At 44.5% G+C, this 16,856-nt stretch overlaps 1 protein-coding gene across 1 annotated transcript; it reads left to right on the top strand.

Annotated features, from left to right (window-relative positions):
- The first annotated feature begins 365 nt into the window (after positions 1-365).
- IGFBP3 (insulin like growth factor binding protein 3) lies at positions 366-16,555 on the top strand. Its single transcript, XM_055709271.1, has 4 exons — positions 366-1,267; positions 5,033-5,262; positions 7,835-7,954; positions 14,214-16,555. The coding sequence occupies exons 1-4, from the start codon at positions 883-885 to the stop codon at positions 14,337-14,339; spliced, it is 861 nt and encodes a 286-aa protein (XP_055565246.1). The 5' UTR covers positions 366-882; the 3' UTR covers positions 14,340-16,555.
- The last annotated feature ends 301 nt before the right edge of the window (positions 16,556-16,856 follow it).

The following is a 16,856-nucleotide window of genomic DNA, read 5'->3' as shown; positions in this document are numbered from 1 at the left end:
ACGCCGGCTGGGCTCGCTGGGCTCGGCTGGGCTCGCCCTCCCCGCTGCCACGGAAACAGCCGCGAGCATCCAACACCCGCGGACACACGCACGCAGCGCTTTTTTTCCCCTGGAACAAAGGGCGCACGACATGCCCCTCTCCCCAGAGCCTCACCCCTCACAGCTGATTCCTAAGAAGTGCCCATAACCCCCCGGCACCGCCGCGCCCCCCGCACCGCCCCCGCGCCCCCCCCCCAGCCCTCCGTGACCGAAACCTGGATGCGGCGGGGGCCGGCGCTCCCCGGCCGCGCCGCGCCGCGCGTTATTCATGGCGCGGGGCGGGCCGCCGGCCGCCGCGCTATATAGGGCGGCCCGGGCGACACGACGAGACAGATGGGCGCAGAGTGGAGTGGAGGCGGACGGCAGGCGGCAAAGAGAATAAAAAGAAGGGAACCTTGCTTTCTTAATTTATTTTTTTCCTCCTCTTTTCCCCTGCTCCGCTCTTTCTCTTCCTTTCTTAAGCGTTTTTGGACCAAGTTTTCTTCAGACCGTCTGGGCTTGGTTTTTTGATTTTTTTTTTTTATTTATTTACTTTTACGAATTCTTTTACGAATTTTTTTCTCCCCCTCAGTGTTGTATGTGGCAAAAAAAAGTCAGCGCCGAGCTGAGTGATTCAGGCGCTCTGCAGGGAGCAGTGGGGAGGGCGAAGGAAAAAGTTGCCTTTGTTGCAAGCGAGCTCTTGCAACCTTTTATGTGACTAAGCGCAGGCGGCTGCCGGGGGTCGGCGAGTGCGGGCTGCGCTGCCTGCCCGCGCTGCTCGGGCTCCTCTCCCGCAGCCCCCTCCCGCGTCGGGGCTGCGCGGGGGCGCTGCTGGCGCCCCCCCGCCGCGCTCCGCCGGTTGCCATGGTGCCGCGGCCCGGCGTGCTGTGGGCAGTGGCGGCGGCGGCGCTAGCGCTGCTGGGCCGGCGGGCGGCGGCGGCGCTGGCGGGGCCGGTGGTCCGCTGCGAGCCCTGCGACGCGCGGGCGCTGCAGCAGTGCAAGCCCCTGCAGCCGGACTGCGCCGAGAGGGTGCGGGAGCCGGGCTGCGGGTGCTGCCTCACCTGCGCCTTGCGGCCGGGGCAGCCCTGCGGCATCTACACGGAGCGCTGCGGGGCCGGGCTGAGCTGCCAGCCGCGGAGGGAGGAGGCACGGCCGCTGCAGGCGCTGCTGGAGGGCCGCGGGCTGTGCACCAACGGCACGGCGGGCGGCAGGCTGCGGGCCTTCCTGCTGCCGGGACCGCACGCTGCAGGTAAGAGGGCTGCGGGGGGTCGCCTGGCTGCGCGCCGCCTCCGCTCTTTCCTTGCCTTTTTTTGTTCTTTTTTTTTGTCTTTTTCTAACTTAAGTCAGCTGCACGCAGCAGGAAGGGGGGGATGGGGGGCGGGCTTGCTGCGGGCCGGGTTCTCCGGAAAGACCCCCCGCCGGCGGGGGCTGCTCCGGGCTCCGGCAGCCACGTAGCCCAGGCTGGGCTGTTTGTGGAGGGCGGCTCTCGACCGGGGAATGGCAGATGTACCGCTCGCACCTTTGCTGTGTACACGTTTACTTTCTCCCACACCGACGCTATGAAGTAGCTCTTTGCAAAAGAGGCAGAGTTGCTCTTTTTAATTAAAAAAAATAAACATCGAGGGGGTGGGGAAGGGTTGCACAGTGCGGGGGACTGCCAGGCCGGTGGGGGGAAGGGAGGTCTGTCCCCCGCGTTCCTGGAAAGAGAGTGCGAAAAAACTGGGGAGAGTGGGCTGAGCCCTGCGCTGCATCGTGGCTCGGTCAGGACAGCGCTAAGCACGGGGTGAGGGGAGCAACAAAAAAAAAGGAGTTAAATATTGCGCTGGCCCGGGAAGGTGGTTATTCCGAGCAAAGCGTTTGCACAGCAGTGTTTAAGAGGACGTTGGGTTTTTTTGCTTGCACTGCAAATCTTTGGTGAAACGAAGTTTTCCCGTACCTCTTACATGCCTTGTAAATGAGACGTTCACAGAGCGGGTTTGGTTTTGTTTGAAGAGGAAGGGACAGCTGGAAAAAGTTCTGTTAGCGTGCGCGTTTGGAAACTTAAGACAGGGAAACTTGGGATACAGATCAAGAAAGCACAGTCCCTCTGTGCAAACATTTCATTAAACTGTTTGCTAACCAACAGCAAGTATGTTAACATTTATTTAATAGAAAAGTGTCAGAAGGCTTTCCACTGTTTGCATTTTTCAAAAGCCAGGAGTTTTTCAGCTGGGTTGCAGACTCCCTGGCTGGCTGCTCCTCAGCTGAGGAAGTGGCACGGGTGCTGCGGGGAGCAGAGCTGCCTTACCATCAGTATGTATGTGCTGCTCTCACGGTGTGCCTTACCATGGGGATTCACGTGCTGCTCCCAAGCAGTGACCGTTTGAATGAGAGTTCAGAGGTACTCGCTGAAGTTCTGAATCCCATTGGAACGTGGAGCAGCTTCCGTCATCACATTAACTTGGCTCTGCATAGCCATCCTTCCCATGAATTGGGAACGAGGGGTGTCTCTTCCGGATTTGGGGGTTGGTGTTGTTTGGGGTGGGGGGTGGGTAGCGCTTGCAGTGGCTGTTATAGAAGGGAAAGGGGAAGGCAGAGCTGTACTTGGCTGGAAACCTCTCCATTTTCAGCCTAAATAGTCAAAATGCTGTTCTCGTTTCTGCATTCTTGGCTGAGGGAGAACTCCAGTTATGAAATCAGTAGGAACTCTTGACTCCTTAAAAAGCACAAAGTAGGAACCTTACAGTTCACGTTCAAGGGGTGAAGGCTGCAAACCTGGGGTACCAGAAGGATGTGCGCTGAAGCAGTGTGACATGTAGTGCCCACCTCCACGTGGGGACTGCTCCACTTCCAGCTCTAAATCCAGTGCTCCCGGGTAGGCACGTTCCCCGAGCAGATTCCCACCATCTCCCTCACACACAGCCAGGGCTGGCATCACATGCTATGCTTGTCATTCCTAGTTTACAGAAATTGCTAGAAGTCGGTATGGGGTGGGGTATGTTACCTCTTAACAACCACCCTAGCAGGCCACTGACTTACTTTCCAGTTCAGGATTTTTGTGGACATGAAAGTGTTAAGTAGGAGTAGTGTGCATGTGCAACCCTTCTGTTCTCTCTTTTTTTTTTTTTTTTTTTTTTTTTTTTTTAAGAAAGCAAGTAATTCTGGTAGTAGATTTGTTTCTGTTACCAGGGTGTAAATCTAAGACAGCACCAAGTCTGGTGAAACTGACTTAATCAAATATGCTTTACAGTTTAAAATGTAGCATTACCACTGTTCCAAATTAAAGAGTAAGAAGTGCTATTGAAACGTGATGGCCTATTTAAACTGAAATGACCAGCCTGGTAATTAATGCATTTCAAGAATATTTTCTCCTTATTTTTGGTAGAGGAGGCTAACTGATGAACTGGGCTGATTGCAGAAAACATAGTAGGCGTAGGAGACTTAGGATACTCAAGTTTATAACATTTTATTGTGTCATTTCTTGCAAACTTCATTGAGAATGTGGGAAAAAAAATACCACTGTTTAAAAACAGGACATTAAACCACCAAAAATATGTTCAGATACCACTGAGAGTCTGAGTTAAACCCACAAAAGCCAGGAAATTTAGACTTATGACTTAAACTTCCTTAATTCACTTGCACTGGGAGTTGGATTTTCCTGGTCAAATTATGTCTATTGCCAGCAGTGGCTACACTAAAACCACTGGTACCAAGATGTTAGGTTGGATCCTTTCTCAGTGTTCCTCTTCTGGACCTGTGTATTGGCAGTGCCACTGTAATGCTTATGTTGAAGTATTTAGACTCAATGGGCTACGTGATCATGGGCTTGCAGGTTTAGCACTGAAATTCTTCTCTTTTGTGTTTTTTCAGTGAGCTATCAAGTATAACTTTAATACAGATTTCCAGGATGTTCCTTGCACATCAGTTATCATTATGCACTTGCAATATGATTTCTTTAAAACAAACAAACAAAAAAAAAAAGGTGGCCAGCAGCCAAGGCAGCAGCTAGTGGGACTTGGCTACTGTGCTGATAGGAGTATCCAAACTTGAAAAATTCCCTGGAGGAAATGTAGACAGTTACAGTTACACTGCAGGAGTCTCTGAAGAGGGAGAAATGCAGTGTAGACAAATACCTCGGAAGGTATGGGAACACTGGGCTTACGCAGTATTTTGGAAAAATGTTCTTCTCCTGTATTTTTGTGGATGGCAATTTAAAGAGAAAATATTTTTTGAAGCTTGTGATGAAAGCCAATGTTTGTCCTGTGACACCATTACAGAATGAATGGCATTTTTCTGGCCACTACCTTTAAAATTTATTTTGTACACTTAGAAATGTTTCTGATTTTAATAGCAGAAGAATGAAAACATGCTGGGTGGTATTTTTTTCTTTTTTTTTTCTTTCCTGTTCTGTATATTGGATAAAATTAAGAAAGAAAGAGTGGTAAAAATAGGCAGCTAAAGCCATGACACTCAGTGTGGTAGAATTATGGTATTAATGCCTCTTTTAAAAAATAAAATAAAATTACCATGCTGGGGAAGAGAGAGTTGCACGACAGCCCATAAGTCACCCAGGCCAGCTGTGTTTATCTGAAGTGGGTTAAACCAGCTGTGGGTCAGCAGCCGCAGAAGGGGTAGGTCCACGGCCCAGGGAGGGGGATGCTGTGCAGACCTTGCCCCTCCTGTTGCCAGACAGGACTTCAGGGGGCACCGGACAGTGGGTCCACAACCCCAGACGGTGGGCTTGCAGTAGGTGGAGGTTAGCTAATGGTCAGGTGCTGGGCAGCTGGCACGGACGGTGCGGTGGGGCACCTTGTGAGGCTGCCGGGAGCAAGGGGATGCTTCAGTTATAGAAGTCCTGACTTGGCAACAAAGGTGCTAATGCATGCAGAATGCGAAGTTGTTAAATCTTTTTCTATATTGCTATCTTGTAAACAGAAAATTAGGCACATAGGCTAATCTAGTGGCTTGTTGCCCCTCCAGATGCAGCTGGCAGCTGATTAATGTTGTTTCTCCACTGCATTTGTTCTTCTTGAAGGAAATTCCAGTGATTCAGAAGAAGACGACCAGAGTACCAGCAGCACAGAAAATCAGGCCATCCCAAACTCTCACAGGGTGCCAGATTCCAAATCTCATCCACCACACATCAAAATAGATATCATCAGGAAAGTGCAAGCCAAAAATACACAGCGCTATAAAGTGGAATATGATTCGCAGAGTACAGATACACTGAATTTCTCTTCTGAATCCAAACAAGAGACTGAATATGTAAGTACTTTAGTAAAGGGAAAGGCATTTCCCAGCATGTGTGTGTTCATGCGTGTGTGTATATGTGTATGTTGTGCATATGACATTAAGTAAGTAAATGGTGGTAACTGCTGCAGCCATTTAGGGCATTCTGGCTGTTTAACTGGTAAAACTATTGGATCTGCCAATGCAGACAATTGGCAGACTGAGCAGATGATGTTCAGAAAGCATGGGGCCTAATGCAATTGATAAAATTATGATTTTCACAAAGTCACTTCTTGGAGATTGAAAGTTCTTGTTCCCCCCTGTAATTACCACATGTTTTTGCAAATGGACTTGGGTCAGGTTTGATACCATCATCAAATTTGGTTGGAAGCAGCATTACTGGGTTGCAATAGTGTAGTGGCTCATGCTCCACGGCGCAAATCAAGGGAGGTGAACTTAGGGTTGAGAATTAGGATCTTGACTGATCAGTCGTTGTTTGTATGATGTGCTGAACACCACATCCACTTGCATCTGTCAGTTGGTACCACTGCTGAAATGTAAAGGCTCACAGGCACAGGAGCTGCCGTTGCTTCCTACTTGCCCAGTGGATCTGCAGGGCAGCTGGAGTGTGGTGAATATGAGGGGAGAATAATTCCTCTTCATGGACGTCCTGGCTGATAACACAGATAATCCTTGTGTCTGTGCTAGGTGGCCTGAAAAATTTGTCTGGATGTACTTTGGCATTTCATCATAATGGTTGTGGTGAAACCAGACATGGCTTCCCGTCTGCAAAAGGAAGTTTTAAAACCTGTATAAGGTGGAGAGCTGTGTCTGAAGAGACTGTGGCCTCCAAGTTAACACAGCAAGGGTGGTAATGCTGCATGTTCAGTTTCACTGATGTCCAGCCATCTAGTAAAAACACTTCAGTATCTGCCTTCTCGCGCATCCTCCTCCCAAAAATGTGAAGTAAACTGCCTACGGTACAGTAAAAGAATGAACTTTGGTAGCTCTGAGGAAAAATAAGGTCCTGCTTTTAACTAGGATAAATGTTTTATTTATGTGGTAGTTGGGCCCTGCAAACAAAGGCGCACCAACTTACCAAGGCTGCTGGTGTCTGCAAGAACCAGAAATAAGTCCATCGGGGACAGATGCCTTTGACACCAAATGACCTTCTAGCTGTGTCTGCATGTTAGTTTCTGATACTGATGTCTCTGACTTTGGAAGCCTGCTTCAAAATAATAATTAAAAAAAAGCCATTGATCTTTTGTCAATCTTTTTGTAGGCCTAAACTGGGGACCAAATCTTTGCATGTGTGGGATTTGTGGTCAGCATGTCTGGGCAGTTTCTTTTTCTCTCTCTTTTTTTTTTTTTTTTGTTTTTTTCTGCTAAGGAACTGCCAATAAGAGCAGCAATTTACAGTGCATGTTTTGAGCGTGTGAGATTGATACTGAGAGAAAACATATGAAAGCAGCAGTGAAGGTCTTTGTTAACCAAAAAAATCAGTCTTAAACTCCAGTATAGCTGTAGAGTCTGTATGTTTTCAGAGACATGAAGGGCACTTTACATGAGCAAACTATTACAATTACCACTTGAAAGTATATATGTCATTACTTCATCAATTAAAAATTGCACCAAATGAGTCTTTGTGTTGATACAGCACCTTAAACATTTTAAACCCGTACAGCCATGCAAAGGAATTTTTTCGGGTCTCTGCTGAAGAAGTGGCCTGGTGAACCTAGTCAGCAGTGTGCCGAGACAGGGAATCCTGATCCCACTGCTGACACTGACTGCCTTCTTGGCCTCTGGCAAAACGTGAACTTCGCTCCTGGTTTTCTGACTGCAAAGTGGGGCTTGTGATGCTTTACTCCCTACCCTAAAGGGCTGCAGTGAGAAATAATTAGTTGGTGTTTGAGAAATGCTCTTAAAAGTGCTTCTGGAAGTTCTTTTTGGCTCATTGTCCTAAAGCTAAACCTCTACATTATTGTCAGCCCTTTGTAGATGGAGAAAGCGAAGCAAAAAGTGACATCTGATGAGACTGTTGTGTGCAGCCGTTCCTGTGTGTGGCCACATCCCTTTGGTCCAGTTGAAACTGGGAATTGTCCAAAGTTGCAATATTTTTACATATACATTAAACCAAACTACTTGTTCTCAGTTAAATTCATTTCATTTAGGCTTTTAAATCCAGCAGAACCACAAAAATAAAATGGTATTAGGGAAAACCTACCACGTGGTGTATTTCCAGTTGCTTGCCTACCTTTGTTTCCTGCTTGGTACAAGGGCAGCTTTTCCAAACCTGTTATATGTGACTGATTTACATACTGGTTAAGCCTTGCCGTAGGTATATGTGGCTGTGAGTTCAACTGGAAATGCCAGCCTGCCTCAGCGTAGCATAGGGCCTACAGTGTTTAGAAATAGGTTTATCCTGAATAAAGCAGAAAGACCATCTGTGAATGGTCCATCTTTTGACGTATTGAGCCATCTCTTTGTTTTAATGGACTTGCTTGGGTTTGTGCTTTTTGTCCTTTAAAGATTTATTAACTCTAGTGCGAAAGATGGTATTTGGGGAATGAAGTTTCACCTGTGTTTTCTAAAATGTGTTCATTAACAGGGTCCCTGTCGTAGAGAAATGGAAGACACTTTAAACCACCTAAAGATCCTGAATGTCTTGAGTCCCAGGGGCTTTCATATTCCAAATTGTGACAAGAAAGGGTTCTACAAGAAAAAGCAAGTAAGTACAGAGTCTTGATCACTTCAGTGAACGCACTTCACCTTTACTGCATCTTTCCTGAAGAATCTTTCCAGTAAGGTGTATTATGTATCATTTTACAGAGGAACTGGTTCACTTCCAGTTTTAGGACCTGATCCCACAGTGATGAACCTTGTCAAGTGGGGACAGTGTTTTTATTTTCTGTTGGTCATGACAACAGATTCATTTGAGAAACTTCATACCTAATCACACATGGGTTGGCGGGTGTCCTATATACTAATGCCCTTTGGTTTAAAAAAAGCAGTGCCTCTGTAATAACCCACAGAGCTAATGTTGCAATCACCATATGACTGCAATAGATCAATGCTTTGAATTGTAAATAGCTGCTTGAGATTTCCTAGAAAAACTGCACTGGATCATATTACAAAAGGGAACTTGAGAAAGGTATGTATCTGTCCTTCATGTGCTACACAGATTGCTTCCAAAATCCAAGTCATGTTATCGTGAAAGCGATACATCTAGTAGCTACTCCACAATGAATATGGCTTCTCAGCTCTCTTTGGTTCTGGGATTGTGACCTTTCTTGACAAATGCAGACCTAAACTGCTGGTATTTATGCTTCAGTTGTGTAAGGTTGAGCTATGGGCAGCATTCTCCATTCAGTGCTGCCCTTGGAGCTCGTTCAGTAACTTGGGGAAGTGCAAGACGTGCCAGGTTCTTTGCTTGGTGTGCACATCCCATCTCATTCCAGTGTTTATTTCATGACCTACCTCCAAGTGTGTTTCTTGGTATAACTCCAAAATTTCCTGAATTCAGGGATTTCTTTTAAGATTTTCCTCAAGTCCAGACCCTCTGTAAGGACAGATTTTTTTTGTGGACCATTTTATCTCTCCCATTTGGGTTTACACGAGTCAGCCTCTCTGTCCCTGGTAACCAAAGGAGCAACTGACTCTGTTACTAGCTGATACGGTTTGTTGGTTGGAAGCAAGAGGCCAACCTCCAACCAGGCAACCTTATTTTAGGAATGCTATTTCTCCATTTTTTGGCTTCCAACTTTCTTAGGAACAGTCTTTCCCTTTTGGATATTCCCTGGAGCTCTGTGTTAAGCTGGCAGTGTCAGGTGGGGTGTTTGCAATAGGGGTGAGGTTTCCAGCCTTCCTTTCTGCCATCAGCTGAGTGTTAACTGTGCTGTTTGACCTTTGGTTCATGCTGCTGATCTTGCCAACTTTTCCTTGATCAGGTGGTCGCAACTCCTGAACAGGAACAGAGTTTCTTTTTGTTGTCTGGAGTTTTGAGAAGCCGGTGTCATTCATGTCCTGCCATGTGTAAAATAGCAGAGAGCAATGCTTGCATCTTGGTCTGTGTTTGTTCAGAAAATACATCTTGATTGCTACGTTGAGTGAGGCTAGGGCTGTGTTCTGTGCCTTAAAAGCATTTGCTTAGCTGCTGTGTAACAGCACGTCATTTAACTGTGTTCAAGGCACACAAGTGTACTGTAGTCCTTCCTTAGGTATTACAGAAGGCTGCAGATTGGTATTTACTTTGTTCAGTAGATCTTTCTTTCATCTGTCTTCAGACTCTGAGGTTTTTGCTTCGTCAGCAAAAAGGTGGTGGTTTGCACGTGGTCTCTGGCATGTGTATGTAGTAAATCAGATCCACAGTAAGCATGTATTAAAGTGCCTTCCTTTAAAGGATGACTGTACTTTAAAGTGCAGTCAGTTCTGCCACTGAGGCAGAAAAAAGGAAATACAGAGGTGGCGGGAGGGAGAAAGAAAGGTAATACACTTACTTAGTCTTTGTACCTGGAAGTTGATTTACGAGAGTAAGGTGTTGGTACAGAGAAAAGACACGCTTCTGCCCTCTGTGTAGTCTGTGCTGCCAGGAGACTTTCAAACTGCTTTAGGAAAGCTTCCTGCGCTTATGTGCAGCAGCCCATCCAGTCAGCAAACACAGGATGAAGGGGCACTTTCATACCTGGCCAGCCTTGTCAAGCGTTGTGCCAGTTCACACAGGTCTGGTAGTTTCAGTGGTAGTCTGAGACAACTTGGGAGCTTGTAGGAGATGCCCACAAATGGAGCCTGTATGAGTAAATATTGTACATGAAATGCAGTTGGAGTGCTTCTGTAAATGAACTTCAGTCAACCCTAGGGGCAGGCCTTCACAGGTAGGGCTTACAGAGACAGGCTGCTTCTCACACGAATAAAATACAAACGAGAAATAAGGTATTTGAGTTGCCCTCGTAGAATTAACTCCTAGAAAAAAGTATCAGTTTGAGAAGTGAGGAGTCCTGTCCAGACTGAATTCACTGTCCACAAGGCAATGCAACAAATATGTTTGGTTTTCTTTTTGGAGCATCAGCGTGTAGGTCCGATATTTTCGGCATGGTGAGCAGGTCTCTAATCTCATTAACAGAATGCTAGCGTATTTTACTAATTTCCTTCATTGCTATTATAAGCAGCATTCAATCTGTAATTCAGTTATATTCTGTTATGACAACAAAATTTGGAATAACAAGTTAGGAAATAGACAGTAAATCCATCAAAGGCATGTGAGCTAGGCATTTTTAATTCTGGAAGCAGCTGCCATAACCACTGCCTGGGATAACATAGATAGGTGTGTGACAGCAGGAATCTGATAAATTATGATCACCCTGGAAACCATTAAAACTCTTTCAGGAGGCGCTTCACATATTAGTATATTCTGCCTTCCTAGTCACCTACTCTTCCCATCAAGTTGGAAGCAGTCATTTTCCAAGACATTTGTGGATATCTAGAAATTGACTTTTCAGGAACAACTGTAGGAAGTAATTTGCGTATGTGAAACAATTTTAAGAACTTTAAATTTGTCAGGATATAATGTGAGAAATACTTCACACCTTGTGTTTATATATCAACTTCTTTCAAATCAGACCCATTAAAATACAGAATTGTCTTAATAACATGTGCAAGGTTGTACTATATAACTGTGGTATATAGGTATATTTATGTGAAGTAGATTGATAGAGGCATGTTTCTGCTTCAAACATAGGAAAAAAAAAGGTTTTGATGAAATTAGAATTATTATATGGGGAAATTACCAGAATTGCTCCATATTTGTGTACCAGAGCTAGATACTCACCTAAATGTGAGCTGGCATCTTTCCACTGAAAACAGAGCTGGGCTTGGTGAGAGCCAAAACGGCCCGCGGTATATGTCAGTACTGTCTGCAGTCTGTTCCGGGAGACCACAGTTGTAGCTCCACGGAGACCTCTGGGCTGACCGGGAATTCAATGGGATACCATATGCTTTGCTGTGCCCCACAAATGCCTCTGCGGCACTTCTTTGTGGAAGGGAGAGGGGCAGGTGGCATGGAAGCTGGCAGCTGGTGTTCCTATCAGAAGTAATTAATGGCTCTACTGCTTGGGCAGTTTTCCAGCTTTTTTGGATTTCTGAAGTTATACGGAAGAGCTGGGCACAGCCTTAAAATATATGTGGAGTACAAAATGCAGAAGAGCAGATTATATATATATAAATATATCTGTTTTTTTCCCATATGAGCTGCCCACAGCCGCTGTAGGGCAAGCTAGCTGCTTCACAATAGGAGCATCATTTTTGAATTGGAAGTGGTTTACTATGGGCAGCATGGCTGAGCAGGTAGTACACTATTGCAGATTGGAAAAGGTAAATTGTTTCCTCACTGAGTGTTATTTCAGCTGTAGAACAATCTAAGGGTTTTGTTTTCCAAATGTGTCGTCAAGAGGAATCAAAATAATATTAGTAGTAGGGAAGGTGTTCTTGAAGTCTTAACTTCATGTTGTAGCTTATTCCAAAAATTGATTATGCAACTTTAAAAAGCAATCAAAACCTCCACCAACATGAGATAACTTTAATTGATCATTTGTTTTGAGAGTGATGCAAGCCTATGAATCAGCAAGATTGTGTAACGTACTTCTAAAAGGGGAGGCTGTGTTACTATTATTAGCAGAAGTGTAGTTTCACTGCCGGAGCACCAGGCTGGCAGCCAGAAGCCCTGTGCTCTAATTCAGGCTCCATCTGTGCCTGATCTCTTAGGAAAAACAACTCAAGAACTACTGCCTCAGTTTCCTTTTATGTAAAATCTAAGTTGTGCAAAGGCTGCTGTTCATGAATTCCTCAGTTTTGAGCATGAAGAAATTAAGGCACTAAATGTTAATGCCACTTAAGCTAGAGTCCAGTCCAGTTGCCACCAAACTTGACAGAAGACTTCTCGCTGATGTCACTGGACTTTGAGCAGCCATTCTCAGAAATGCTGGAGAGTAACACGCAAGCCCTAGTCAGGCTTTTCAGACAATAAATGTAAGTTGTAAAACTTAACATTTAGTACAGAAAACCAGCCAAACAGGTAACTAGAACTCAAATGCAGCTAACCACGTAGTTTAGCAAATTATTAATGTGGCTGTTCTCTTCGTAGGTTTGAACTTCTTCACCCTCTCCTAAAAATAGGCTGATATATACTCTTAAGTTTGATCTTGTCATCCTGCTGCCGTCCATTTACATAGGGCTAGTGCAGAAGGACTGCAAATGCCGCGGAGGCACTGTATTATTTCTGCATGGGGTTTGTTACTCAAATATATCACAAGGATAGATTAATTTGCCATTACGGTGATTAGCATTATTTCATTTACTCTAAAATAAACAAGACGGAAAGTTGTTCAGAAATGTGTGTCTAATGTGTGATCTGCTCCCATCACTCTTGCAAGTTTCTAGTGAAGGCAGTCTACCCTATTCTGTGCTGCCACTAATGAGTTGGCTCGGGGGCCAATGTGCTGGTGCAGGCTGTCCCAGGAGTGACACGTATTCACAGTTCTGTCTCAAATAGCACCCTTTCACCTGGGGTCCTGAACTAGACATGGAAAGGGTCAGCCCACTTTGGGCAGCGTGTGAAGCCCAACCCATACTTGATGTTTCTTTGTGTACTTGCACAGGGAAAAGACACTTGGCTTTGTGAGCCGCTGCCATACACCCACATGGGAGATGGGGACACAACTGTTAGACTCTAGAGAACAAGCAGTTGAGTGGTAGCGGCAAAATTTACCTGACTTGTACCAGCCTGAACCTCTGAAATACTTGAATTGCTGTGAGTGTGATCTCAGAGGCAGCATTTGTTGTGCTTGCACGATAGCCTTTACAGTGCTGAGGGCCCTAAGTGCCTTCAGTCTAGCCTGTCTCCCTTCATGCTGGTGACGCAACAGCTGAAACCTCAGTCTTTGGAATGGTAGGTGTCTTTGTGTCACAGCCTTCTTTGTAAGTCTGTCCTGACTGAACAGCTGTGTCCGTTAACATTTGGAGCAAATCCTGTATCACCAGATCTCAAAACCTGAGCTGACATGAGGGCTGTGTCTTGGCAGTGAGGTTGACCATGGCATACCTAGTGAGGTAATCTCTGTTCTGGGGACACATGTCTTCCAACTGGGTGCAAGCCTTGCAGGTCCCAGGGGTTCACAGTATGTAACTGCCCAGGGTTGCATACTGAGTGCAGCCTGCAGCATGTCATCTCCTTTAGTTTTTACCATTCTTGGTTCCTTGGGGAGAGCATGATTTACTTAGTACCTGCTAGAATTTATAATACGTTTTACTGCATTGCTCTTTCTGAAGAGGTTTAGTGTCGTTGCCTGTCGTAGCTTCAGGTTGGTCAGCATTGCTGGCAGATTCCACCAGGCAACTTCTAAAGCTGACATAGGTTATAGACTAGTATATAAGCAACCTTATTTATCAGAAAATACACATGTAAAGTTCTAGTACACCTAGCAGTTGTTAAAGTGATAACTCCATTACAGAAGGATTATGTATCTGTTAGTGTCAACTACATTACGGAAACTCCTCCAGCAGACAGATGCAAGCCCAGGGTATTTATTGCTGCAATGGCTGTCTTTGCCAGACCTGTGCTTTAGTGTAGAACAGATCTGTTAACTTTATTTTCCAAAGATGGGTCCTGGTTGTCAGCCCCTACTGTTGCAGGTGGTCCCAGTATTCAAAGGGGGCAACTGTGCTGCCTGATATAACGGGGAGTAGTTCATGAGGCTGTTTCCTGGTAGTTCTCAGAGCAATTATATTATGGAATAATTAGACCCAAAGGGGTTGATAGGCAGAGAAGGTAAGCCTTAATTGTAGTACATTGTAGTGGTAATAAACATTCTGTTTGATTCTGGATATGGCCAGGATACGGAAGTACAGCCATCAAATGAGCAGGAATCCCTGCTACATAACACTCAAGAGCGGAGAAAAGAAAAATAATGCTGACTGGGTCTCCTATTCCGTTTCAGTGTCGCCCATCCAAAGGCCGGAAGAGAGGTTACTGCTGGTGTGTGGATAAATACGGACAGCCGCTTCCCGGGTATGATGGCAAGGGAAAAGGAGATGTCCACTGCTATAACTTGGAAAGCAAATGAGGTCTGAGTGCCAGCTCTTCTGGCATCTGTGCGTGGCTGCTGGACCTCGCAGAGACCTTGGAGGGGCTGGGCAAACACTGTGGACTGCATTGGCGCGTGGAGTAAGGAGCTCTGCCTTCGGTGGCAGATAGGGAGTTGCAGCCTCTGTGGATGCTGCTGCAGCTGCACCCTGCCACCGACTTGTGTCGGGCTTCCTATAGCATGTGTAGGGAGCTCTGAATTCCCACGTAAACCTGCACTATTGATACCCAGAGAGAGAAAAACAAAAGGCACTTCAGAATGGATTCAGGGAGTCTCCACTGACTTTTTAAAGAACGGCCTGTGACCAATTTGATCCCGAAAGATACTGTTTTGTTTTCTTATTTTAAAGAATTTATAGATTGTAAGCTTGTAAAGGTATTAAAGAAAAAAAAAAAAAACAAACAAGAAAAAACCCACAAGAATTTAAAAGTTAAGCTTTTTTTACAGGTCTGACGGGAAACTTATCTTCACGGGTAAAAGTTTTATAAAAATCTCAAAGAACTTTTTAAAGAAACTTATTTCTAAAATAAAGACATGGCTATTTTTTCTGTAAAATATATTATGAATATTCTGTTAGTCTGTATTTAATATAATTGTTTTTTAATAAACTATTTAAATGTAACATGTGAATACCAAATACTACACAATAATTCTAGTGTATACTTCTGTATGCCAAGAAAAAGTAAGGGTATGGAATGATTTACAAATATGTATAGATCCATATGCATACACACTGACCTATTCTAGGCAACGGAAATGAATTTGTGGAGCGAAGGAGGTGTTTTCAGGAGAGATTAAGTTTTGTTATTGGAAATAACTGCAGTTGCCAAGATAATTCTTTTTCTTATTTTTAATTATTTTATTGGTATTCCTAATGTACCTATCACTGAATTATGCCACTGGAAAGGGTAACAGTTGCACTGAAGCTCTCAGTAAAGTATTTTTCTGTCTGTCCTTCGCTTCAGTTTGTGCAACAGGGCTTAACATTTCCTCCATTTCCTGCTCACACTAATATAGAATAACCATGGACAAAAAATTGCCAATACAGTACCACCCTTTCTATTTGCTTATTTATTTTGAAAAACTGTACGTCTTCTGTGTTGTCATGGTACACTCTACCAAAGCACATATTCTGTATGAGGAACCCCTGTTTTAAACTATGCCGATGAGCATGGGGGGGATCATGGACCGGGGTGTCGAGACCCACGCACTTCATTTATGCTCTACACAATTGTTGCTTGTGTTGACTTTGGTAGAAATTATTTGCCTGCATCTAAGCATAGAACAAGAACCATTGGGTTTAAATATTTAAACCATCTGCCATGGTGTTATAGATGTCCTTTTAATTAGAAGTGATACGGTTTTGTTCTGGTATGCGATGCTTTCACATAAGGAAGACTTTGGCAAGTCTGTTTTTGGAGGCTGATTGTTTACTGAACTTCATGACAAATTCTGTATGATGATGAAATGTGGATAAGGAAAAGTGGCCTGTGAAATGTAACATCTCTCTGAAAAGTAATGCCATATTTTGTATATGTATTTATTTATATATTTTATATAAATATTTTATATATTTATATAAATATATAATATATTCTTATATGTGTCACTATAAATGTTTGATGTCACTGTAGCAAAAAGAAGCCATCAGCACTGTAATTTGCTGTTGGGGTGGGGGCTCTGTGGAGACTGGGGGCAGTCAGTGGGTTTGCAGCTGGTGGGGCCGGGGAGGGGACACCACCATGGGGCTGAGGAGCCTGTGCCTTTCCTGCCCCATGGATTCCAGCCACCCTCCTGCCTGCCGGCAAATGGCTTGGAACTCTTGGCGTGGAAGGGTTTGGCTATGCGGCTTGCCGGCATAGAGGCAGCCGATGGCCATAAATCAGATGATGAAAGCCTTACCCTGAAATGTGTGAGCTGAGTGGCCCTCTGTGCATTTTGCACATCTTCCTGATTTCTATCTAATGAGTTCGAATCATTGTTAAAACTGAAATTATTTAACCTTAGAGTAAGAAAAAGTAGTATACGTGAAGTGATGCTGACTCCAGGCTAATGCAGATTTGCTGACAGATGGTTACAGAAAGCTTTGTGAGGTGAAGATTTATTGCAACATTTTTACTGCTAATGCAAATGTAATGCCTGCAAAGATTTGTTGGCAAAAAAATAAAATGCTGGGCTTTTTTTTTTTTTTTTTTAAGTTGTAAACCAGTTCCTTTCAAATACTTTCACACAGGGAATAAAGTTATATATACAGCAGTATTTTGGCATGTAACCATAGATAAGAAAATAAGGGTTGGATTCATGAAAATGAGTATTTTGCTTTTTTTTAATTGCTATCTCGTGAGCCTTGTGGGGAAAAGAAAAAAAAAAAAAAAAAAAAGCTTCTTGCCAAAAAAGATAGATGGCTGCCTTGCAAGCCACATTTTGCCAGTAAGCAGAAATGTTTTAACAGGCTGTGGCAGTATTTCTGATTAGTATATTTTGTCAAGTTTTTAA

The sequence above is a fragment of the Falco cherrug genome, chromosome 4, assembly GCF_023634085.1.
Source record: "Falco cherrug isolate bFalChe1 chromosome 4, bFalChe1.pri, whole genome shotgun sequence".
In the NCBI taxonomy this organism is placed as follows: domain Eukaryota; kingdom Metazoa; phylum Chordata; class Aves; order Falconiformes; family Falconidae; genus Falco; species Falco cherrug.
This window is presented reverse-complemented; position numbering and strand designations above follow the sequence as displayed.

What these genes read in the sequence shown, in the direction of transcription:
- IGFBP3 (XM_055709271.1), top strand. Translation starts at nt 883, where the DNA reads ATGGTGCCGCGGCCCGGCGTGCTGTGGGCAGTGGCGGCGGCGGCGCTA. An exon ending in GCCGGGACCGCACGCTGCAG is followed by an intron (nt 1,268 to 5,032) that starts GTAAGAGGGCTG and finishes TTCTTCTTGAAG; the next exon opens with GAAATTCCAGTGATTCAGAA. An exon ending in GGTTCTACAAGAAAAAGCAA is followed by an intron (nt 7,955 to 14,213) that starts GTAAGTACAGAG and finishes ATTCCGTTTCAG; the next exon opens with TGTCGCCCATCCAAAGGCCG.